The 24,821-nt window shown below is 58.5% G+C and overlaps 1 protein-coding gene across 2 annotated transcripts in view; it reads left to right on the plus strand.

Moving 5' to 3' along the window:
• The window catches only part of PTPRF (protein tyrosine phosphatase receptor type F), a 78,724-nt gene that overhangs the window by 41,894 nt on the left and 12,009 nt on the right, over positions 1 to 24,821 (plus strand). The window contains exons 7-21 of one of the 2 annotated variants that reach the window (XM_058552160.1): positions 4,180 to 4,449; positions 6,237 to 6,818; positions 7,074 to 7,210; positions 7,698 to 7,842; positions 11,662 to 11,967; positions 12,621 to 12,814; positions 15,984 to 16,010; positions 17,343 to 17,460; positions 17,539 to 18,117; positions 18,778 to 18,875; positions 19,055 to 19,308; positions 19,393 to 19,486; positions 20,042 to 20,257; positions 20,565 to 20,719; positions 23,325 to 23,440. In XM_058552160.1, the coding sequence (XP_058408143.1) occupies positions 4,180 to 4,449; positions 6,237 to 6,818; positions 7,074 to 7,210; positions 7,698 to 7,842; positions 11,662 to 11,967; positions 12,621 to 12,814; positions 15,984 to 16,010; positions 17,343 to 17,460; positions 17,539 to 18,117; positions 18,778 to 18,875; positions 19,055 to 19,308; positions 19,393 to 19,486; positions 20,042 to 20,257; positions 20,565 to 20,719; positions 23,325 to 23,440 (3,291 nt within the window). The remainder of the gene's footprint in view (positions 1 to 4,179; positions 4,450 to 6,236; positions 6,819 to 7,073; positions 7,211 to 7,697; positions 7,843 to 11,661; positions 11,968 to 12,620; positions 12,815 to 15,983; positions 16,011 to 17,342; positions 17,461 to 17,538; positions 18,118 to 18,777; positions 18,876 to 19,054; positions 19,309 to 19,392; positions 19,487 to 20,041; positions 20,258 to 20,564; positions 20,720 to 23,324; positions 23,441 to 24,821) is intronic. The other variant, XM_058552162.1, reaches the window with a different exon arrangement.

Genomic DNA, 24,821 nt, shown 5'->3' on the forward strand with positions numbered 1-24,821 from the left:
CCCTTCTGGTCCCTTGTCCCTTCTCTTTCTCCCCCTCCGTGGTCCCACCAAAAATAAGCATGTACACAAATATTTAACGGGAAGGCAGAAATGAGTTTCTAAATATTCTTGGGGGATTTGCTGGGCTGGTAATTTGTTTGGCACTGATAATTACATCTTACGTTTTTCCAGCTTTACTTAAAACTGTGTGCTGAGTGCGCTGGTATTTAATTACTGCTCTGTGGCAGCCAGAAGGTTATTTATTAAAGAGTTATTTTATCTTGATACAGTGGATCCTGCCCCTTATCCCCTCCTTAATGTTGTGTTATTTTCATCAGAGAAATTTCCTCAAGTGAATGCAGATTGCGGGGCTGCCTCCCCCTGCGATTAGGCTGTCACTCCTCTGAATGCTGATGCCTCCGGGCGCTGCGCCGCCCTATTATAGGGGGTTGTCAGTGCAAATAATTAGACTTAAAAGTTACAGCTGAAATGTAATCCAGAAATGGCAAAGCCCTGTTTTGGAAATTGTCTATAAAACATCAGCGCTGAGGATGCACAGGCAACGGTAATAGACCGGCATTGTTGGAGCCCAAGATTAGACCCTAAGTGCATTTTCCCGGCTCTGGTTTTTCCTTCCCTGCTGTTGCTTCTGTCAATAGACCGAGTCCAGGGCGAGTCCTGCCCCTTTTGGAGGCCTTGTGTCTGACAGCGGGAGGAACGACAGTGGGGCTGCTGCAGTGAGGCACCAGCCACTCCTGGTTGTTGGGATGGGGGTCGCCATCCGTGCAGGTCCATGAGGCCGAGTCCACTGGCTGTCTCTCCCCTCTCTTGCCCCCACCCTCCCTCTAGGCATGCCCTAACCTCCTGCACACTGCAGGAGGAGGAGTCTGAGCTGCAGGAAACCACTTTCCAGGACTCCTTGGGCGTGACTGGTGCCCCGTGTTCTTGTGAAAGCATCATGGGTGGTATACACAGGAGTCTCTGGGCTTGAGGACCTTGCCTGGTGCTAGCGATGACCCTGAGTGTCACATCTGGCCTCAAACTAATCCTTAGCCCCTGGAGTTCTCCATTCCACTCACGTCTAGGTGGGGAAAAATAAAAACAGAACTACTCTCAGTGTTAGTTCCTGAAGGCCCCCCATTTCCTGACAGTGGAATAGAAGACCTTGTCTTCCAGGGGCTCTTTGGGGTGAAGACCAGTCAACACTCTGCACGGCCTAGGTTGAGACCCAGGGTTTACTGGCCAAGGATGTACTTCCTTTTCCTGGGGCTCTTTGTTCTCCTGTCCAGGGACCTGATCAGGCCCCAAGATTCCACCACTGAACAGGGTTGAGCTTGCATCCGTGACCTCTCTCCTGGCACAGGCTCCCCAAATCCCATGCTTATGCCGACTAGAGAATATCTTCTGCCAGCCTCGGCTAACCCAGAAGCCAAGAAGCTCCACAAGCTTCTCCCTAGAGCCTCATGGGTCTCTTTTCTCAGCCTTGTTAGCCAGGGCTCAGAAGAGCGTGAGCTTGTCATCACACAGACCTACTCCAAGTACATATATAAACTCAGGCGTGTTGCATACAGTATCAGTCTAAGTAAGCTCCCTTGTCTGTGGTTGGGAGGTGATAGCATCTGTAGCATGGAAACCTTCAGCACACAGTAGGTGCGCGAGTGATTTTCCTTCCTCAAACTCATTTTGATGCCCATGAACAGGGAGGAGGTGGGGCAGCTGCTGGCTGAGCGGAGAGGCGAGGAGAGACTTGGTCAGTTAAGGCTGCTCCTCTGTGCCTTTCTGCTCGAGCCGGGGCTGTGCTAGACTCTCTCTTCCTCGGCAGGCCTGGGCCTGGTCCGCAAACAGACCTGCATGCCTGTACCTCTCCTTCCACGGTCCAGCTCTCAGGCCCAGCTCTGGAGCCCAGGGAGTACCAGCACCACCAGGCTGGGCAACACTTCTGTCCGTGCCTCCTGGCCTCCTTGAGCCATTTGGGGCAAGTGCTCAAAGGGGGCTGTTTGTCGTGGCTGCCTCTTGCCAACCATGCCCCAGGATCCACCTGTTCTCTGCCACACACAATTGCTTTATCTATGATGTGCTGTTGTCATTTGGTGTGAAGTCCCAGCTTTCAGACGTCACAGAAACCCACTTATATCAGCTTAAACAAAACAAGGAAACTCGTGTCTTACCAAACTAAAAAATGTAGAAGTAGATTTGGTGTCGGGCAGGGCTGGATCCAGAATTTGAACAGTTTGTTCAGGCATTTATCTGTTTCTTAGCTCTGCTCTCCTCAGTTGACTTCTTTGTTCTCAAGCAGATTCTCTCATGTGTTGTGAAAGGTGGTCCCCAGTCCCCCTAAGGCTAGCCACTGCAGTAGGGAAAATCACTGTTGTAGTAGTTTTTGCAAGAGTCCAAAGCCTATATGTCTCATTAGCCAGGTCTGGGTCCTGGCCCATGTAGCAGGAATGGGAGGAGGCGTGGTTCCCCTAAAGAAAATGAGGATGCCAGTTCTAGAAGGCAGAACACTGAATGTCCATGAGGCACACTGAGACCCCAGGTGAGCCTGGGGACGCAGAGGGAGGTAGACCCAGCCCGTGATGCTATCACGCCTGCTTGCTCTTGGGACTGCCCGTGTTTTGGTTCTGTCTGGAGTGAGGCGGTGAGGATGGAGTTGAAGCAGTAAGGTGGGGTCCTGCGGTCTGGGCTGGGGAACCATGCAGGAGTTTTCACAGGGAAGCATTGTGAGCAGATTTGTGCCAGCTGTTTGTGGAGGGCCAGTCATGGGAGCTGGGGCCCAGAGGACAAGGCAGGAGGGACAGTGAAGAACCCGAGGCAACAATCTGAGGAAAGACGCTGGTGGCTTAGACTTTGGTGGTGGATTTAGAGAGAAATTAGTGGGTTTGAAGGATATTTTAGGCAGTGCGTTGACAGGACCTGGTGATTTGCTAGATGTCTGGTCTCAGCTGCAGCTTGACCCCCGTGTAGTGAAGTCAGATGTTGGACTGGGTGGTCTCTGCAGTTGCTTCCAGCTCAGATTCTGTGGTTTTGGACCATGCGAGCAGCAGAGTCTAGAACGTATAGTGGAGGGGCTCTGATGTGGCACTACGGTCCTTTGCATGCCCGGGCTTCCTGGCAAGGGTCCTCGGAGACCCGCGCTCTTGGTGGTACCCTCTGGTCACTTAGCCTCACTGCCTGCCTTCTACAGCTCACAAAGGACACCCCCCAGCCCACCAGCTGCATGACCTGTCTGCATGCCACGCATGCCTGCCCATGGCTAGGTCTTGCCTCCTTCCATCCCTTTGCATGTTCTGAATATCTGTGCCAAGCTTGCAACTTTTGGGGGTGGGTTCCAGGCTGCACCTTGGACTGAGAAGCTCAGAACAGCTCCTGACCTGGGCGGCCCCAGGCTGGAGGTCGTGGCCAGGCACAGCCACCCTCCCTGTTGAGACCCTTGTTCATTGGCACGGAAAGCCATCTGTTTGGCGCCTTCATCATGTTAACTGCCATCGTCATGCCCATCCTGCCCGCGGACCACGTCCCTGGCCTGCCCCAGCCCTTTGCCCCTGCCCAGCCCATCCTAAGAGGCGGCCCCTCCTCTTGGGTTCCCAGGCTGTGCCTTGAGCATGGCTGAGGTCCCGGCAGGTGGTCATGCCACTGCCCTCATCTCTCACCCTCCAGTCATGGCCTAGAGGTGGAGGCAGTGACTCCAGAGAAGGTGGCCGTGTCACTCCCGGACTGACCTTCTGCCCTGCCCCAGCCATGCTCTGAGGACCCTCCACCCTGGGGTGCCTGGGCTTCTGGTGCCCCAGCTGACCCCTCTGGAGACCGTTGGGGGTGGGGGGGACAGGCACTGGAAGGCGACCTGGGACGTTGCCCTTACGAGGCCTGGAGCGTAGACAGTGTAGACGTGAGGCCTGGACCTTGCACTGAGTCCCTCTCTGACCCTGGGCAAACAGGGCTTCTCTGGGCCTCAGTTTCCTAGGCTGTAAAATGTGAGCTTGGTTGCGGATCTCTCGTGTTCCGGTCCCTGAGTGTGGGGCTACTTCTAGCCCAGAAGTGGGGTGGGAGGTGGTAAACTGGGGCCCAGGGACTCCGTCCTTCCTGTCTCTGAGGGGGGTTTGGCTCTGAGAAGATGGGGCTTCCTGGATGAGGGGCCCCTGCCCTTCCATCCTCCCGTGTGCACTGCCCGGCCTGTGAGTGCCTCTCTCCCTCCTCCCACAGTGCGCCGTGTGGCCCCTCGTTTCTCCATCCCTCCCAGCAGCCAGGAGGTGATGCCGGGCGGCAGTGTGAACCTGACGTGCGTCGCAGTGGGCGCACCCATGCCCTACGTGAAGTGGATGATGGGGGCTGAGGAGCTCACCAAGGAAGACGAGATGCCAGTCGGCCGCAACGTGCTGGAGCTCAGCAATGTCGTGCGCTCCGCCAACTACACCTGCGTGGCCATCTCCTCACTGGGCATGATTGAGGCCACTGCCCAGGTCACAGTGAAAGGTGAGTGCCACAGGCGTGCCTGCCATGGCCTGTGGCCTGCCCTGGCGCCTGCGGCTGGTGAACAGGGATACTGTGAGGACAGGCAAGGCCTAGGGGGAGTTGCTCTCTCCTGGGTGCCCAGGCCCTCAGTGGGGGAGGGAGGGGTTTCTGTCGTTAATAGTGTTACTATAATAGCTGATAGGTACTGAGTTCCTGGGGGCAGACCCCGTGCTGGTAAGCACAGACGACTTTGTTCAGTCTCGGTGTTAACCTGGGAGGTAGATGCTCTTGTCATCCCCATTTTATGAGTGAGGAAACTGAGGTGCGGGGTCACACAGAAGAAAATGACAGTGCAGGGACTTACGCGCCCCCGAGGCACTACATAGCAGTAGACCCTCGGGTTTACCAGCCTCCCCGCTAGAAGGATGTAATGAGATAGTAGCCATAGGGGTCATGAGTTCTCTACCGGAGCCTCGGGACAGGCACAGGTACATAGACTCCTCTGGGCTCCCCACTTCCCCTCTCACCTCCTCCGGTCAGTCCTCTGTCCTGCAACTTGAATGATCTTTTTAAAATGTCAAGCAGGATCATGTCACTCTCTTTTAAGAAAGGGAGAAACGCCTTCCGGTGGCTTCCCATTGCTTTTAGGGCCCTCACTGAGGCCTCCCTCACTCCCCATGCACCAGCTACACGGATACTTCTGTTTTGCGCTGCCCACCCAGCCCTTGCCATCACTGGCTCCATCTCACTATCCAGGTCTCAGCTCTGAGGACTTCCCTGATCACCCAGCCAAGGAGATTCCCTGGATTTTTCCCCATCTCAGCACCCTGCTTTTTGCTGTCCTTGCACAGACCAGAATCATGTTTATCGACTCATTGCTTCTCTCTCACACTGGAATGTAAACTCCATGAGAGCAGGGGTGTGACTGTCTGTGTGACATTGTGTTCTCAGCCCTGGCATAGAGCTAGCGCTTGGTAGGCACTCAATAATTATTTGATGAATGATTGGCTGTGGACCTAGGACTTCTCCACCTTCGATTTGAGCCAAGCCACAGGGTCCGTGGGGCCAGCAGCCCCATCACTCTTTCTAAAATCCAGGGGCCTAGGGCCGGCCCCGTGGCGTAGCGGTTAAGTGCGCGCCCTTCGCTGCTGGTGGCCCGGGTTCGGATCCTGGGTGCGCACCAGTGCACCGCTTGTCAGGCCATGCTGTGGTGGTGTCCCATATAAAGTAGAGGAAGATGGGCACGGATGTTAGCCCAGGGCCAGTCTTCCTCAGCAAACAGAGGAGGGTTGGCATGGATGTTAGCTCAGAGCTGATCTTCCTCACAAATACATACATACATAAATAAATAAATAAATAGAATAAAGTAAAAAGTAAAGTAAAATAAAATAAAATCCAGGGACCTTCCCTTAGAAAATACCAATCCCTTCCTGCTCCCATCACACATACTCGCCAGCATGGGGGCGCAGACACCTGCAGAGGCAGATCTCTGCTACCCAGCCTGTGTGCTTTCCGTCTGCATGGGGCCTGGGCAGGCCATGGCACCTCTGGGTCTGTTGCTAGTGAGGATCCAGTGAGTTCTAGAAGTGACGTGGGTAGACACTAGGTGACCCAAGGCCCTTGGGGGCACCAACAGGCCTGGTCACCATCCCCCACTAGGTTCCCTCAGAGGTCACCGTGAGCTTTCCAGCCTGTTCTTCAAGGTGGGCTGTGGGGTCAACCACGTTCTGGTTGGATGACCCCAAGGGCAGGGTTGTCTCCTGGAGTCGTGACCTCGGACAGCCCTGAGCCTTCCACTTTGTCCCCAGCTCTGCCAAAGCCTCCGATTGACCTTGTGGTGACAGAGACAACTGCCACCAGTGTCACCCTGACATGGGACTCTGGGAACTCGGAGCCTGTGTCCTACTACGGCATCCAGTACCGTGCAGCGGGTTTGGAGGGCCCCTTCCAGGAGGTGGACGGCGTGGCCACCACCCGCTACAGCATTGGTGGCCTCAGTCCTTTCTCGGAGTACGCCTTCCGCGTGCTGGCGGTGAACAGCATCGGGCGAGGGCCGCCCAGTGAGGCAGTGCGGGCGCGCACCGGGGAGCAGGCGCCCTCCAGCCCACCACGCCGCGTGCAGGCACGCATGCTGAGCGCCAGCACCATGCTGGTGCAGTGGGAGCCTCCTGAGGAGCCCAATGGCCTGGTGCGGGGCTACCGAGTCTACTATACTCCTGACTCCCGCCGCCCTCTGAGCGCCTGGCACAAGCATAACACAGACGCGGGGCTCCTCACCACCGTGGGCAGCCTGCTGCCCGGCATCACCTACAGTCTGCGCGTACTGGCCTTCACCGCCGTGGGTGACGGCCCACCCAGCCCCACCATCCAGGTCAAGACGCAGCAGGGAGGTAGGTGCAGGTGGCATGCTGGCTGGACAGCCGCGGCAGGGCTGGGGCGGGCCAGGCTGTGGCAGTGCCTCCCCCTCAGGCCGTGAGCTTGGGAGCGCTGGGAGGATGAAGGCCTGTCTTCCACAGACATGTAGTCACTTGGGATGCAGGACAAAGGTGTGGGGGTGAGGATCTGCCGTCCCCTGCCGCCTCTCCCCGGGTGCCTCTGGCCTCTAGAGGGTCTGGTGAGGCTGACGGCACCTGGGGCTGTTGCAGTGCCTGCCCAGCCCGCGGACTTCCAGGCCGAGGCAGAGTCAGACACCAGGATCCAGCTCTCATGGCTGCTGCCCCCGCAGGAGCGGATCATCAAGTATGAGCTGGTGTACTGGGCTGCAGAGGACGAAGGCCAGCAGGTGAGTGCCCAGCAGGGACGGAAGGGAGGAGGGCTTGTCCTGATGCCTAAGGGTCTGTGGTGGGCTCACCCAGGCAGGCTTTTCTACATTTGTGTGGTCGTGTGGGCACAGCCCCTAGGGTTCTTCTTGGCTTTGCAGCTCACATGGCCTGTATGGTTCTGTAGGCTTTGTCACCTCTGTGCCAGGGGCAGAGTCCGTAGGTGTATCCTTGGGTGTCCCAGGCCCTGTGGTTTATGTGGCAGCAGCAGAACCCTAAAGTTCCCCTGGGACCCTGTATCCCAGATGTTCCATGGCCCTGTGGTCTGTGAGGCACCTGTGGCAAAGGTTGGGCCATGCGTCTCTTGTGTGGTCCAGGTGGCCATGTGGCATGGATCCAGCTCTGGAGCCACAGTGGGTCTAGAGGGGTCAGTTGCAGCCCCTGTTGGGGAATAGCCTCTGAGTGACCTTTCAGGTCAGAGCAGTCAGTGAGTGCTCCCTGCTTTTCCAGCACAAGGTGACCTTCGACCCCACCTCCTCCTACACCCTAGAGGACCTGAAGCCTGACACACTATACCGCTTCCAGCTGGCTGCCCGCTCCGAGATGGGGGTGGGTGTCTTCACCGCCACCATTGAGGCCCGCACGGCACAGTCCAGTAAGTATCTCCTGAGGCCACTGCCTGCTACAGCTGGGCTGGGACACAGACACACACACCTTTCCTCCTTGACCAGGCAGCTGGTCAGGTCTGCTGGGCCCTAGACTGGATTCTAGTCTGGGCTCTCGGTCTGGACTCCAAGAGAGGGACAGGTAAGTGCCCACTAGTCTGTGTCCAGACAGCTGCTGCCCTCACTGCTCCCTGCCCGACTCCTGCCCCTCCCCCACGCACCCCCCTCCCCCATCCAGGTAAGTGCTGTGTCTGTCACTCATCTCCTTCTTCCCTCCCACCCTGTGCTGGTCACAATTGCTGACTGGGCCGTCTTCAGTGGTGGAACCACCATGCTCGCCATGTCCCACACCTGCTTTGGTGGCCGTCCTTCCTACTGTATCCCCACTTCTCATCTCCCATATCACGCATATTCCCTGCCTCCTGCCCCCCACCATGAGAAGTATGTGTGGGCCGTGTAATCACACTGAGCCAACTGCACATGGGGACACGTCTGTGAGAGTGACACTCTGTGACTGAGCATGTCCACGTGCCTGCATTGGGACTACACGGCCATCCGTGTGTGGGACCATCTGCGAAGCCATCTGTGTGACACCTTTGTGGCGTTGTGTGTTACTGAATTTCTGCATGTGAGTCTCTGATGCTGTGAGCGTGTGTATGCCCACGTCTGACCGCCTGGCCCTGCAGCACCTGTACATGTGTGCAGTGAGTGTCTCGTGTGCCCCTGTGATTGGATCTGTAAGGCTGTTCTTAGGATTGGGACTCAGTGAGTGTGTCTCTGGGTGAGTGACCTGTGACCCAGTCTCTGGGCCTCTGTAGCAGCTCTCCCGATGACAGACCCTGAGACCACAGGGTGTCTGGTCACACAGCCACAGCAGGCCACTGTCCATGAGGTTCTATGTGATAACAGGGCTGTGGGTATGTGGCTGGATGGGATCTTGGCATCGAGACAATGAGCACATGTGATGACCTTAAATACAGCAGAGTCTGTGAGGCAGTCCCTGTGACATGGGCCATTGTCCTCATGCCCTAGCATATGCCAGTGACATCAGGAGGCCTGTCTGTGTGTGCCCCTGATGTTCATAGACTCATTCTACAACCATCTACTGTGCTCTTGCTGGGTGCCAGGCCCCGTGCACAGTGCAGGGCGGGCATCACAACCCTGACGTGCCCTCAGCTTGTGGGGATCCTAGTCTAGTGGGGCAGACAGCCATTAAACCCACAATTATCCAAATGAGCTTTTAATTACATTTGTGTAAAGTGCTGGGGAGGAGGCAAACAGTGGAGAGATGATGGGACAGGAGCCATATCTGGTCTGAGGGATTGAGGAGGGCCTCTTTGGGTGACACGGAGGCCTCAGGCAGAGGTCAGCTTGTGCAAAGGCCCTGGAGTGGGAAGGCAGTTGGTTGTGGGCAGGGGCGAACAGCGGGCCAGAGTGCCTGGAGCAGTTGCCAGATCCCTGCAGTCAGGGCCTCCGGGCCAGAGGACAGGCAGGAGGGCTGACAGGCTGCTGTGTGAGGATGCGCAGGGCAGCCCTACGGGACGCCAGAGACCAGATAGGAGGATTTGCAGCAGTCCAGGCAAAGATGGTGGCTCAGATGAGATGGCAGTGGTGGATTTGAGAGCTGTCTGGGAGGCCGACTAGCCAGGACTTGGTGACAGATGAGGTGTGGGGGGCTGAGGGAGAGGGAAGCAGCAGGTGAATCTTGTTTCTGGTGTGTAGACCTGGGAGGAAGGCGGTGCCGCTCCCTAGAGTATGACAGGAAACAGAGGCGGGCACCCAGGCTCGGGACGCTGTGTGCCATCCCGATGGTGACACCTGGCAGGCTGCCGGAGTCCAGGGCCTGAGCTGGAGGTGGAGGACCCTGAGAATGATGCCCACGGATGGGAGGAAACCCAGGAGAGGGGAGTGTCTTGGAGGTTGGAAGAAGAGAGTTTCAAGCAGACCAGATGCTGCTGCTGAGTGGTGAGGGCCCGAGGAACGCAAGAGTGTCGTTGGATCTAGTAACGTGGACGAGTGGACCTGGACAGGAGTTTTGAGACTGAAGTTGATTGGATTTCACGAGGCGCGTGTGGAAGGTGAGGAAGTGGAGACAGAGGACTCAGAGGCTAGGAGTTTTGCTGGGAGGGAGGGGACCACTGTGGCTGGGATGGGGGTGCTGGGGACAGGATCTGTCTTTTCTGATGGGAAAATCTTGAGTATGTTTAAATGCAATTGGGAACGAGTCAGTAGGGAGAAGCAGAAAACATGGAGAAAAGAAGGATAATTCGAGGCTCAGGAGGTGCGGGAAGAAGGCAGAGCACAGTGGTGGGAGAGATTGGCCTTGGACAGGAGGGCACATCTCTCTGTTCTTGGAGAGGAAGGAGAGAATCAATGCAAATAGGTTGGTTGGTGAGTTGGGTAGCAAGAGGTGGAGGGAGCTGCTGTTGGGAGTCTTCGGTTTTCTCTGCAAAGCAGGAGACAGGATCATGTGCTGAGAGGAAGGGAGGCGACGGGAGCTGGAGGTTTGAGGAGCAGGGAGGAGGTTGAAGGCATTCTGTGTAACGTGGCCGAGCGAGCTAGGCAGAGAAAGAGACCAGCAGGCAACATGGAGGGCCCAGGTGAGGCCATGGGGGGTGTTCAGAGGGTGGTAGCCTGCCTGGCCAGGTGACTGGTCTCTACCTGCCCCAGTGCTGCCTTGGAGCAGGCGGAGAGTTGGGTCCGCTCAGAGCTTGGTGCAAGCTGGGCAACAGCGTGAATGAGGCGGCGGCGAGGGAGTTGGGGATATTGGTAAGAGTGGTGAGATGGTGGACTTTGGTGTCTGAGCTGAACATGGAGGGCCGTAAGGATGGTAGGTCGGTGGTTGGAGGTCCCCAGGGGGTGAAGAGCAGGCGCAGTGCTGGGGGCCTTGAGCAGCTGAGCTGGGACAAGGGTGAGGGTCTGTGAGGGGATGTTGGAGGCCAGTTTGGGAGGTAGGGCCGTCCCCACTGGTGGCATTATCTAGGCATGATCATAGCAGTGCAGGGGAGGAGAAAGCCTTGGAGGTGAGGGGCTCAGGGGCCACTGGGTTGAGGGGGCTGCTGGTCACCCAGGCGGGGGTGGCAGCAGAACTCAAGATGGTGAGGAAGCCCATGGAATGGCAGCAGAATCCTCAGCAGGAATAGGGGGACCTGGGAACGAGGGGGACACAGACCTGCCTCCTAACCCCGAAGGAACCTGTTGAGTGAGAGCACCTCTCCCGGGTACTTTTCTCCAAGCTATCCCGGGGCCAGTGGCCTCCAGTCTGGTTCCCTGAGGCTCAGGCCCAGATACCCCATCCAGGCAGGCAGAGGCCAAGGCAGCCTTGCACCAGAAGAGCCAGTGGGGCCACTTGTCCTGAGAAGAGAAGAGCTGTGGGCACAGCAGCTGGAGAATTTCTCCTTGTGTGATCATGTGTGTGACTGGGGGGTGGCAGTGGGGGTGACATGGTGCCGTGCTTGTGTGTATCTGATCCCACGTGTGTTTTGTGCAAGACAGCATATGTCTTGTGTGTGTGAGGCACTGTGTCAGGGCCCCGTATATGTCAGAGATACCGTATGTGTGTGGGAGACTGTGTGTGTGTGTGTGTGTGTGTGTGTGTGTGTGTGTGTGTGTGTGTGTGTGTGTGTGTTCCAGAGGGAGCGGGCTGTGGCGGCAGCGGCGGTAGCCTGCCTGGATGGCCCTGGGATAGCCCTTCTGAGCCCTTCTGTACTTGGGGAGCAGCCTGCCTGGGTGAGTGTCCCGTCCTCTGTGACTGGTCGCTGAGCTTGTGACCCCTCCATCTGCCTGCTTCCCCCATTTGTCTTCCCCAGCCCCCTCCGCCCCTCCCCAGAAGGTGACGTGCGTGAGCGTGGGCTCCACCACAGTCCGGGTAAGTTGGGTCCCGCCGCCAGCTGACAGCCGCAACGGCGTCATCACCCAGTACTCGGTGGCCTACGAGGCGGTGGACGGCGAGGACCTCGGGCGGCATGTGGTGGACGGCATCAGCCGCGAGCACTCCAGCTGGGACCTGGTGGGCCTGGAGAAGTGGACGGAGTACCGGGTGTGGGTGCGGGCGCACACAGACGTGGGCCCCGGCCCCGAGAGCAGCCCGGTGCTGGTGCGCACCGATGAGGACGGTAGGCGGCAGCGCCAAGGGGAGGAGTGGGAGGGGAGTCACCCCACTCAGACACCACCTGCCTCGCACTCCAGGGCCTTTGCCTCCCGTAAGCCCAGAGGGACTCGTCTTCCTCGTGTAGGCTTAATGGCCCAGACTGGGGAGATCTAGCTGTGGGACAGTCTGTGCCTAAATCCCAGCCTTTGAGAGTGTCTCCAAGGCAGCTGGAGCCTTAAGAGGCTAAGGCAGAAGCAGCAGCCCCACCTAAGATTTGGGAGGTCGAGACTGGGAAGAGTGGTGCAAGAGACACTCAAAACAGAATCAGTGAGACTCTGCCTTGGCTAGACTTGGGCATGATCTGGGGGCCTAGGAGGAGACAGGACAGGTTGTGCTGACTTTAGGGTGGTTGAAGGCCTGGTGCCCCACCTCTCCCCTCCGTACCAAGTGAGGTAGCTCTGGGCCAGAGGGGTCAGCAGTGCCGGTCCTGGGCTCTTCCCTCTGCCAGGCAGAGGGAACCTTCCATGTTCCTTTCCAGGGACAGACAGTCTAAGGAAACCACATCAGGGCCTTTCCTGGGGCAGTGGGGGGCAAAAGCAAGGCCCTGGAGCGTGCTGTGCCCACCTGAGCCGGGCTTCACACCACCAGGCCTAACTTCCTCCTCTCCCTGGCCCCCAGTGCCCAGCGGGCCACCGCGGAAGGTGGAGGTGGAGCCGCTGAACTCCACTGCTGTGCGTGTCTCCTGGAAGCTGCCCGTCTCCAGCAAGCAGCACGGCCAGATCCGCGGCTACCAGGTCACCTATGTGCGGCTGGAGAATGGCGAGCCCCGTGGGCCCCCCATCATCCAAGATGTCATGCTGGCCGAGGCCCAGGTTCGCCACTGGGAGGTGGAGGGGTGGGACGGTGGGTGAGACCAGCACACCCTGCTTCCTCCTTGGAGCCCAGGTTTGCTCCCCTTCCCTGCCTGCCCTCAGAGGGACTGTCACACGGAGACATCCTGCTGCGTCGGGCTTGGGAGGCACTGAGACCGAAGTTAGGGCCAGGTTCCAGGAATACTCCCTCCTCTGTCTTGGGTCTGCCTGAGCTGTGCCAAGCCAGGCCCTGCCAGCAACATCTGCCCTGGTGACAGTCCCAGTGTGGCAGTCACCTCTGTGGTTCAGCCGCCAGCACTACCAGTGAGGAGCTCTGTCTGCGCAGACCCAGGCCTCCATTGTCACCCCCTGCCCAGGCTTCAGTACCCCAAGCCCTCCTTTGTGGTTTGCAGGAAACACATTCACTGTCAGTTAGGCTGTGCCTCCTCAACAGAGCTGGGCTGCACAGCCACTCCTCCCACAGCCAGGGCAAGGAGAGACTCCTGGGCTGTTGCCTGCCCCCACTTGGCTCTTGGCAGTTGCAGAGTTCTGTGAAGGGCCAAGCTGGGGTGTTGCTCTGCGCCTGCCCCCCAGGAGGATGGCTCAGCCCCTGATGTTACTTTCAAGGTCTGGGCCAGCCAACCTTAAATCTCCCTCTGTGTGCTTCTGTCCTCCAAGGACGGTGATTCTGCCTGTGAGCTTGGGGTGAGGTCCCTGGGGTTTGAGCACTGGTTTGCTATTCAGATGAAGAACCTGGGATACTGGGAGGTTATGTGAGTGCTCCAGAATTTTCCAGTAAGTGGATATCTGAGCTTAGATAAGAAGCCAAGTCTCTGGACTCCTGGGCAGGGGCTATAATTGCTATTGCGAATTCTTCCCAAAATATTCTGCTGATAAATCATGATACCTGGTGTGGTCTGCTCTGAAGGTCTCCCTATCCAGAATCAGGGCCTTGGGGGGATCCATAGGAGGTAGCACTGAGCCAGCCCTAGGAGGAGCCCAGATTCCCTCCAGAACCCACACACCCTCCCCATCCAGCTTTTCACCCCTACCTGGGCTGGGATCTGAGGTACAAGCACGTACCCCATGTTCTGCATGCTGTGCTTAGGGGTGGACTCAGCCACACAAAGGCAGGGCCTTTGTGCCTCTGGCTGGGCTCAGCACTCTGAAGCAAAATTCCTTTCTGCCCAGAGGTTCCATCTTCCTCCTCTCAGCCTGCCCAGTGCTGAAAAAATGGGGTGGAGGAGGTGGGTGTACCCGCCTGCATTCCTGGGCCAGGTCGAGGGCTCCTCGTGGGGGCTCAGCAGACACACCCACCCAGAAACATCCCAGGAATGGGCTCCCTACTGCCCCCCTCATCCTAGGGGGCAGCAGCACAGCTGCAGCCAGGGGAGTTCCAGAGGAACCACTTAGGGTGCCCCCTTCTGGTCCCGGGTGGTTTGAAGAGAGCTGGGCCAATAGGATGAGGGACACGGCCCTCTTGGCCTCAGACATCCTGTGATGGGGGGTAAACACGAGCCCAGGCTCCAGGGAAGCTGATTGCAGATGGAGGGCCTGCCCGTGCAGCCCCTTGGGACTGGGTCATTCTGCTCCAGGGTGGCAGGAGAGCAGATGGGGCCTGGTCCCCAGCCTGGCCACAGGGCCCAGCTGTCCCCTGAGCGCCCTGTCAAGGACACCACAGCCTGTCCTTCTTCACCAGCAGCACCATCTGCTCAGCCCAGGGCCCACATCAGCTCTGACAGGACCGTGGGGTACGTGCCCCCGACGTGTGTAGCCAGACCTGTCTCCTGTTAAGTGTGTCTCCTTAGGTTTGCCTCCCTCACAGCCTCTGACTGCATCTCCCCCTGTTCTGCCCCTGTCTCGTTGTCTCTGTTCCTCCTTCCTCTCTGTGTTCCTGTCTCTCCCTCCACTGATGGTGTTTTCATCTGTCTCATTCTCTCCTCTCCTCTCTCCTTTGCTCTGCTGCCTTCCATCCTCTCCCTCCATTTTGTTTCACCCACTTTGTCTTTCTCTTCTCCTCTCTCACTCTGCCTGCGACACAGGAGAGGTGCCCTGTGAGGACCTCTGTGCCCGGGCCTGGCTTGGGCAGCACGGGTCTCCCCCCTGGCAAGGAACCTAGAGCAGAGGTGGGTCCAGCCCCACTCTAGAAAGTGGCCTTGGCTGGTAGGGATCTGTCGATGGGCTCCTCCCATATTCAGTCCCATGGTCCTTGCAAGGACTTTCCAACAGAGCTTCCCAGAACAGGAGGACCTGAGGCCGGTAGACAGAGACCAGACCAGCACTATAAGGGTGGTTGGGCCAGAGGACCCCCTGGTGCCTCTATCTTGGAGGTGTCGTGGACCATCTCCCTGTTCTGTCGGGGACACTGGCCAACCCCCAGCCCTCCAGTGCCACAGGACCACAGAATGGAGACCTCATTCGCTGCACATGTCCAACTAGTACACCTGCATGCACTATGGCCTAAAGAATGGTGTACCAAGAAGTAGTCACACTGTCAGCCCTGAAACAGACCTTCCTACCTTGAGGAGATCTCTGGCACCCCAGGAAGGACACGGGGTCTGAGTGCTTCCCCTGAGCCTGTGGGGCAGGACCCAGGCTCCAAGCGTGGCACTCACACCTTCACCTTGCTGGCCAGCCTGCCCGCCCGGCACCCCCCGCCCCCCCCCTGCCATGCAGCTCTTGCTGTTCCTGGGACACCACGCCTTCCTGGGGAACTGTATAATCTGTCATCCCAACCGGGATACTTTTGAGAGTGAAAGGCGACATCATGGATAATCATACCCTGACAGCCAGCAGAGGCCAGCACTGTCCAGGCAAACCAGGGTGTACAGTCAACCCCTTTACCCCTCAGTGTCTACCCTCTGCCTGAACTGTCAAGCCCACCCCCCATATCTGGTGGTCTCTCCCTCCAAGCACCTCCAGGTGGTGCGCTCTGATCCCTCAGTGTCAGGGAGCCCTCCCCCGTCGGGCTGTCTGCCCCCCAGGTCTCCCTCCCCTCAGCCCTGCCACACACATCTGGGCTCCGAGAGGCAGGGGCTGGGATCTTCGGATGGGGAGTGGTGCTGGAGTGCTCCCCACATGGGCACTTCAGCGGCCCACCCCCTTCACCTGCCCCCTGCTCCAGCCAGGCCCCCTCTGGGCCAGAGTCCTTCACATCCTGTCTCCCTTTCTCTCCCTCTCCTGCGGTCAGTGGCGGCCAGAGGAGTCCGAGGACTATGTAAGTAGCAGGTGTGCGAGCGCGGGCAAGACGTGGTTGGGCTGGGCTCGTGGGACACGCCCCTCCCCTGCCTTTCCTCTCAGCCTGAGCCACCAAGATCCACAGGGCACCAGCCGCATCCAGAGAAAATTGGCGTTTAGATGCGAGCACGGAGCTGAGCCGCAATTGGCACTTCCTCTAATCCTTCCTTCTCGCCTGTCGAGTAGCAATTTTAGGCTACCGTTTGGAATCGACCAGGGCCTGGCCCCTGCTCTGGCCAGACAGGGATGGAGTTAAATCCAATCCTGATCGTTAGGCCTTATTGATCCCTGCTGTGAAAAATCACCTGCTTCTGGGCCCAGGCTGGGTGAGGAATCTGGGGAGCCGGGTTCTAGTATTGGTGCATTCTGGAGCCCCAACCCTGGGAGACCTTCCAGCTGGGGCAGGAGGGGGCCTCTGAGGGGTTGGTGGCAGCTGCAGTGGCCCCACCTGAGGCTCAGAGCTGGAGGGACACCAGGGTTGGTGGTGACAGCTCTGTTCCCACTGGACAGTGGTCCCCTCCCTTCTTCTCACTCTTCCCTCTGTGTTGCGTGGCTTGGCCTCCCGTGGTGTTTCTCCGCATGTCCGGAAATGATGCCTTGGCTAGAGATCGGTGCGTGGGCAGGGCCTGCCAAGGCTGGGGGACACTGCCCTGGCTGACTTATCAGATATCACCGGGGACAGTGGAGAAGTGCATTCCCCAGAGTGGGGCTTCCCTGTCCTCCTGTCTCTCCTCCCTGTCTCAGGAGGTATTGCAGAACATAAGGTGTTCACACAGCCAGTACCTAGATGGGGGTCAGGTGGGGTCCTGCTGGGTAGCACTTTGGCCCACCCCTCCACCCCCCTCTGGGTGCGTGTGTGCACACACGTGCCTTAGTACCTGCAGGTGGCCCTCCATCTGTTTACACAGGAGGAGCTGTGGGCTTCATGCATGTGCGTGCCAAGAGCTGTGCAAGGTGCTCCATGCATGCGAGCTCTGTGCCCTCTGTGTTGTGTGTACACAGACCTCACAAGGTGTCATTCATAGTACAATGGAGTGAAGGAACAGCGTGGCCCTTTGTTCTTGTCTGAAAGGAAGAATGAGCTGTCTCCCCCAGACGTGTGGCTCCTGGGACGGGCGAGCTCCTCCTGGGCGCATGTCCCACCTGCCTGCCCTGCCTCCAGCAGAGTCCAGTATTGCACAGCCACCATCCCAGGACCGCTGGCCTTGTGTGCCCTGGGGACCTTCCCCCGACTAAGGTCCTGAGGTGGCTGGCATGGTCTGGCCTCTCCTTGCTCTCCTGTGATGGGAATGGGTCTCTCCTCCTCCCTTAGGAAACCGTCATCAGTGGCCTAACCCCAGAGACCACCTACTCCATTACTGTTGCCGCCTACACCACCAAGGGGGATGGGGCCCGCAGCAAACCCAAAATTGTCACGACGACCGGGGCAGGTGAGTGAGGGGTCAGGACAGAGCCGAGGGTGGGGCAGAAAGGAGGGCAGTGCCAGAGCCCGGTGCGTGGTTGTTCAGTCCCAGGCCGGCCCGCCATGATGGTCAGCACCACGGCCATGCACACCGCTCTGCTCCAGTGGCACCCGCCCAAGGAGCTGCCTGGCGAGCTCCTGGGCTACCGGCTGCAGTACCGCCGGGCCGATGAGGCAAGACCCAACACCATAGACTTTGGCAAGGACGACCAGCACTTTACGGTCACCGGCCTGCACAAGGGTGCCACCTACATCTTCCGGCTTGCTGCCAAGAACCGGGCCGGCATAGGTGAGGAGTTCGAGAAGGAGATCACAACCCCTGAGGATGCGCCCAGCGGCTTCCCCCAAAACCTGCGTGTGCTGGGGCTGACCTCCTCCACCACGGAGCTGACCTGGGACCCCCCAGTGCTGGCGGAGAGGAACGGGCGCATCACCAGCTACACTGTGGTGTACCGCGACATCAACAGCCAGCAGGAGCTGCAGAACGTCACTGCCGACACCTGCCTTGCACTCTCCGGCCTGAAGCCGGACACCACTTACGACGTCAGGGTCCGCGCACGCACCAGCAAAGGCGCCGGCCCACTCAGCCCCAGCATCCAGGCCCGGACCATGCCTGTGGAGCAAGGTGTGTGCTGTGGGCACGTGGCTGCGCCTGGGGAGCTCTGCTCTCCCTGACCCACTGACCGACGGCAACTGTGCTCCACCAGCCGCTGCTGTGTGACCCTCCAGTCTCATGACTGTGACCACTAACCTCTAGCAAACGGGTGCCACGTTCTCCGTGTGCGACCCCTGACCTCTGCTGTCCTTGACCTGATTTCTGCCGTGTGACTCTTCAATCTCCTGTGACCTTGACCTACTGATCTCTTTTGACTGCCTCACTTTTCTCGGGTGTGCGACGCTAATCTCTTGGGGCCACGACCTACTGACCTCTAGTGAACATGTTCCACTACGCTCTGGCGTGCAGCCACATGCCTCTCATGACCGGGTCCCACTGACCTCTGGGCACTCTGACCTGGTGTCTCTGAGCTCCAGCACTTCCGGAGATCCTGACCAGGGGTCCTGTGGCAGCTGCTCTGGCCCGGTGCTCACCGTGACAACGAGCTTGGGCTGAGAGCTGAACGTGTGCGATTTGAAGAGGGGTGGGAGTGGGGCTACCTGGTTCTCTGCAGCCATTCCTAACCCCCGACCCCTGACCAGTGTCTCTTCCTGGCACAGAAGCCCCTCAGGCCCGTTCACCCCACCCCAGTTATGTGGCCAGAGGTGACTCCCTCCTTATGTTCTGCAGTGTTCGCCAAGAACTTCCGTGTGGCAGCCGCAATGAAGACATCTGTGCTGCTCAGCTGGGAGGTCCCTGACTCCTACAAGTCAGCTGTGCCCTTCAAGGTGGGTGAGGGCACGGCCGGCAGAGCCCAGCACACATGCAGGCCTGCTGCGGGCATCATTCCAGTCCCGTTTGTGGGTGTTTGTGACACAGGATCCTGGTTAGATGTGTGTGCATGCTCGTGGGAGGCCTGTGATGGGGAGCCTCACCCAAGTGCACTCCCTGCCCCCGTCCCCTGCAGATTCTGTACAATGGGCAGAGCGTGGAGGTGGACGGGCACTCGATGCGGAAGCTGATCGCAGACCTACAGCCAAACACGGAGTACTCGTTCGTGCTGATGAACCGTGGCAGCAGCGCAGGGGGCCTGCAGCACCTCGTGTCTATCCGCACAGCCCCTGACCTTCTACCACACAAGCCGCTGCCTGCCTCTGCCTACATGGAGGACGGCCGCTTCACCCTCTCCATGCCCCACGTGCAGGACCTCTCACTCGTCAGGTGTGCAGACGAGGCCTCGGGAGGTGGGCAGGGCTGGCGACACGAGCATGGTGATGACAGCTGATTCCCGCTCTGCCCGCCCAGGTGGTTCTACATCGTGGTGGTGCCCATCGACCGTGTGGGCGGGAGCATGCTGGCCCCGAGATGGAACACACCCGAGGAGCTGGAGCTGGACGAGGTGTCTGGGGCAGGACAGGGTGGCACTAATGACAGCCCCTTACTGGTTGGCTGTGGCCCCAGTGACTCTCCCACAGTAGCATCACTCTGGCTGCTCTGGCTAGCAGCCTGCCCCTCTCTGAGGAGAGGGAGTCTGGGATGGCTCTCTGGGAGTTTCCAGAGAACTCCTGAGGGCTTACAGAGGATCTCCTGGGGTGGGAAGAAGCAGAGTTGTCTAGAGGCTCCTGAGCCGTGTAGACTTTGGAGAGTCTTGAGGTCTAGAGGCCACAGAGGGCCTGAGTGGCACCCCCAGGGCCTTTGGCATCCCGAGTCCTCTTCTCTCAGCGGTGTGGAACCAGGCCCATCTGATTGGGGTGAAAGGCAGGTACCCAGAGGTGGGTACCTGTTCTTACTGGGCTGGCAGGGAGGAAGCAAGGCTGTGTCTGGGGTCTGGCATCATTCTGCGGGTACAGTGGGCCAAGCCCAGCTCGGGCCCCTGACAGGGAAGGTGAGCCTCCTCTCAGCCCAGGGGTGTGTGCTCCGAGGCTGCTGTGACTCCTGTGCTTTGCTCTGTCAGCTCCTGGAGGCCATCGAGCAGGGCGGTGGGGAGCGGCGGCGACGGCGGCAGGCAGAGCGGCTGAAGCCGTATGTGGCTGCACAGGTGGAGATGCTCCCCGAGACCTTCACCCTGGGAGACAAGAAGAGCTACCGGGGCTTCTACAACCGGCCCCTGTCTCCAGACCTGAGCTACCAGTGCTTTGTGCTCGCCGCCCTGAAGGAGCCCGTGGACCAGGTCTGCCTGAGCCCCCTGGGCTCTCAGCACCCCAGGCCTGACCCGAGACCAGGCCAGTTTCAAACACCAGATCTTAGGCCAGGGGCAGCCCCAGAGATCCCAGACCTGCATTAGGGATCTTAAGACACCAGCCCCTACGACCCAGTCAGCTGACCAGGCTCAGGTCAGTCTCTTAGGGTCTGGGAGACCAGGCCCACCCAGCCCAGCATAACCCGGCCCCAGAGCCCTTTTTCCAGGTTTGCTGGGCGGAGGGTGGGGGATCTCACGCTGAGCTCACTGTCCCTGCTCTTCCTTCACTGGGCCGCAGAAGCGCTATGCCTCCAGCCCCTACTCCGACGAGATCGTGGTCCAGGTGACACCCGCCCAGCAGCAGGAGGAGCCAGAGATGCTGTGGGTGACGGGTCCCGTCCTGGCAGTCATCCTCATCATCCTCATTGTCATCGCCATTCTCCTGTTCAAGAGGTGAGTTCTGCGTTCAGGGCTCCAGAGGACGGCCACCTGCCCCTGGACTCTCAGGCCCTCCCTGGGCGTGGTGCATGCGTGCATGGGGCAGCCACACTGGCCTGCACCCCGGGCCCAGTGGGAAGCCAGGAAAAGCAGAGGCAGTATGTGTGCACGTGTGTGTGTTAGCCTAGGTGTCATGAGCAGCTAAAGCTTCACAGAGAGCTGGTTCACGTGCTTCCCCGGCGTGTCTGTCTATCTGTCTCTGTGTTTCGATGGATGTGAACATGTCTGTCTCTCAGCTTCAAGAGACCACCCTCTCCTGGTCTCCTGTCTTCAGCACTTCCTCTGCCACCATTCCTAGATGACTCCCCAGGCTCGCTCTCCTGCCTAGGCCTAGAGAGGTCCACCCCCAGCTGCAGGCCCACATGCGCACAGACCTTCACCTGGCAGATGTTCATCGAGCCCCTGCTGTGACTGGAGCATCCACAGCTGCCCCAGACTCAGTGTGTCTTGAACCCTCCCTGCAGCCCTCCTCCTCATGGTCCCTATCACAAGGGTCTGGCCCATCCACCCTCTTTACCAACCGAAAACCTGGGTGTCACCGTCACCCTTCCTCCTCCCTTGCTCTTCACGGTCTCCCGTGAGTCCTATTGTGAATGTCGCTGGATCTGCTCCTCCTCTCTCTCTCGGTGGGCTCCCCAAAGATAGTGCATGTGCAGGCGTAGCTGGGGCCCTGGCACACAGCACCCCTCAGTTCTCTCTCGGGTAGTTGCAACCACCTGCTCTTGGAGTCTCCCCTTCCTGTCCATCCATCTCCCAGCCTGGGAGCTATTTCCAAAGACTTTACTTTGTCACCCTCAGTATAAAACTTTTTAGTGGCTCCCAAGGTAAAGCCGGACTTCTGTAACCTGACAATCAGATGCCTGGCTGGCCTGGCCCCTGGCTCACTCCCGACGTCGTCACGCTGAACTAGTGCAAGTCCCCGGCCGGCTCTAGCAGTGCCCTCCACTCTGCAGTTTTCCTGCTCCCTGCCCACCCAGCAGCTGCCGTCTCTTCCTTCAAGGCTACTTTCCAGGCTCTGGTGCCCACAAGGCTCTCTCGGCCCCCACCTCTTCCCCACACCGTCCCCCAACTGCCCCAGTGATGCTTCATTGGGCACATCGCTGGGCCTGCGTTTCCAGCACCCAGCACAAGGCTGAGCCCACAAGGCATCAGTGAACGCCTGTCAGTGAGCGCGTGCTGGTCCGTATGTCTGAACACATCGCCACGTATGAGTTCCTGTGCCCCATCTCTCCCCAGGCCCCACCCCTGACCCCTGAGCTGGATGCAGTGCCTCCTTCCTCCCAGGGTGAATAGAGTCAGGCTCGCTGGTCCAGGCCATGGAGACCTGTGGGTGGGGAACGTGAGGAGTGTCCCACACACCCACTCATCCTCCTTCCCACTCTTGTGTGGGGCCTGGTGTCTGCAGGAGAGGTTTCCCTCCCTGTAAGTGCCATGTGGGTACCATAGATAGTTCCCCCCTGTCACCAGAGGACCTGAGTGCTTGGTGGAAACAGTGACCATTCCTTTCTTCTATCCTTGCCTGTCTTTCGGGACCTAGTAAACAAGAAAGGTAGGAGTCCTTCCTTCTCTCTTCACACACCTCCCCCTTCACTTCTTATCCCTGTACACAGTTCTGGCCCAGCAGGGAGGGGCAGTGCTTCGACCGGAAGCCTCCTGGTGTGTGGCTGTCCCGTCGGCTCAGCAGGCCCCGAGGTGGGCTCTGTCACTCTCTGGACTTGTACCTGCACAGGGGATGCCTGCTCCAGGGCGCAGGCATAGCGCAAACTTCCAGTACTTCCCCTGCGTGCACAGACTGACTCTGAGCTCGCCAGAGCCTTCCACCAGGCTCCCAGTTCTGAGATTACCTGCGTGCTGCAGGGGACAGAGTCTTGTGTTTGTGCAAAGAGCACTGGCTGCTGGGCAGTGGGGAAGTGTGTGCTGCTACACACTCATGCACACTCACACTAGTTCTTCCTCTCCAAACACACCCATGTCCACCAAGCAGAAGTGGCCCCTGGATGCTTATCAGCAGCTGGACCCCATAGTCTGTCTCTGACCCTGTCCTTGTAGACAGGGGAGCTAAGGCCAGCGAGGGGGGACTCTGCCTGGCTCGGGTGATACCTTCCTTGTCCCTCCCCTGCCGCGGGGGGCATTGACCGTGACACCCAGAGCCTGACGCCTGGGGCCCAGCTCTTTGTGATGTTGGCGTGTCTTATGTGTCGTTTGCATGTTTATTCCTGATGGCTCCTGCTGCCTCAGCTGTGGCGGCCTTGGGGACAGCAGCCACTCCCCGGGAGTGCCCTCTGTCAGAAGGAGCCACCAGCCTCCGCAACCCCCTTCCTCCCTGGCTGCACTGGCCCTCTGTCCACTCCCCACTCCTGCTGTCTCCCCCCCACACCCATGTTTTCCATGTTGAAGCTGCTCTGTCCCTGGCTTCTCCATGCTCAGAGACCCCAAGAGGGGGTGGGGCGGTGGGGGGGACAGAGCTGTGGACTCAGGAGCTCTGTGGCAGCTAGCCATACCGTGCGTCCTTGTCTTCCATCTGGACCTCGGGTTCTTACCAACCGTCCTGCCTCTTCAGGAAAAGGACCCACTCCCCGTCGTCTAAGGATGAGCAGTCAATTGGGCTGAAGGACTCCTTGCTGGCCCACTCCTCCGATCCCGTGGAGATGCGGAGGCTCAACTACCAGACCCCAGGTAGGGCTGCTCCCCCAGCCCAGCACTGCAGGTCCCTGGGGTCTCCTCCAAGGGGCCCTGGCCTTGTGCCCCCATTTCCTGTTCCTGGTCCTCCTCTTTGCCCTCCTCCCTGTACCCGTCCACTTTGCTGAAGTGACTGAGGAGCTCCTATATCCAGCAGCTGGACAGGCGCCCCAGGGCCCAGGAGCCTCTCAGAGGAGGCCCAGCTGCTTAGCCTCTGCCTCGTCTTTGGTCAAGGCTTCTGGATATGGGCTAAAGACCCTCACAGAGCCCACGTCCCAGGTATGGGTGGCTAGCATCTGTGCCTGCACCATGGTCCCTCCACATGACACAGGGGTGTGTTGGTGGGAAACGCCGCATCAGACACTTGTGGTGGGATGGGGCACCCACATCTGACCCTTCCTGGAGGCTAGCCCCAGACTTACCTTGCGAGCACAGGGACCCCACACAGGGCTTGGTGCCTGCCCTTCCTTCTCCAGCCACTCTCACGTGGCTGTCTGGCTAGCCGTCCCTTCTACCTGAAGTGTCACTTACTCCCCATGCCCCAGCCGACACAGCTCAGACCTCTCCCCTGGGTAAAGCCTCCCAGCCCTCTCCAGCCCCTACACAGGCCTAGTTGTTCCTTCTCAGCTCCTGGAAGCTCTCTGCTTCTTCCATCATGACACCTGTTATTTTGGGCTAGAAGTGCATTGATGTAGTCTGAGCTCTGTGGAGCCAGGAACTTTGTCTTGTTCATCTGCCATCTCTTGGATTGTACACATGGTGGATTCTTATCGAATGCCTGGGAAATAAACACACAGTGGAATGAATGAGTGAACTAACACATGCACACAGGGTTTGTGTATATATGAGCTAGTTATTACTGCATATTAAATTACCCCAAAATCAAATGGCTTAAAACAGTAGTTAATGTATTATCGCTCACAGTTTTTGTGAGTCAGAAATTCAGACAGGAGCACAGCAGGAACAGCTTGTCTGTTCCAGAATGTCTGGGCCCTCAGATGGAAGACTTGAAGGCTGGGAGCTAGAATCATTTAAAGCAAATGGGTCGGCAAACTATGGCCCGTGGCCAGATGCAGCCACCACCTGTTTTTTCACATAGAGTTTTATTGGGACACAGCCATGCTCATTCATTTGTGTATTGTCTCTGGCTATTTTCATAGTACCAGGGCAGAGTTAACTAGATACAATAGATACCATATGTCCACAAAGCAAAAAATATTTACTTTCTGGCCTTTTATGGAAACGTTTGCCAACCCCTGAATTCTGAAGATTGATTCATTAACGTCTAGGAGTTGATGCTAGAGTCAGCTATGAGCCCACCTGGGGTTGTCAGCTGTGACTACCACATGAGGCCTCTTCATGTGGCCTGGGCTCCCTC

Source organism: Diceros bicornis, chromosome 13 (assembly GCF_020826845.1).
Source record: "Diceros bicornis minor isolate mBicDic1 chromosome 13, mDicBic1.mat.cur, whole genome shotgun sequence".
NCBI lineage: Eukaryota > Metazoa > Chordata > Mammalia > Perissodactyla > Rhinocerotidae > Diceros > Diceros bicornis.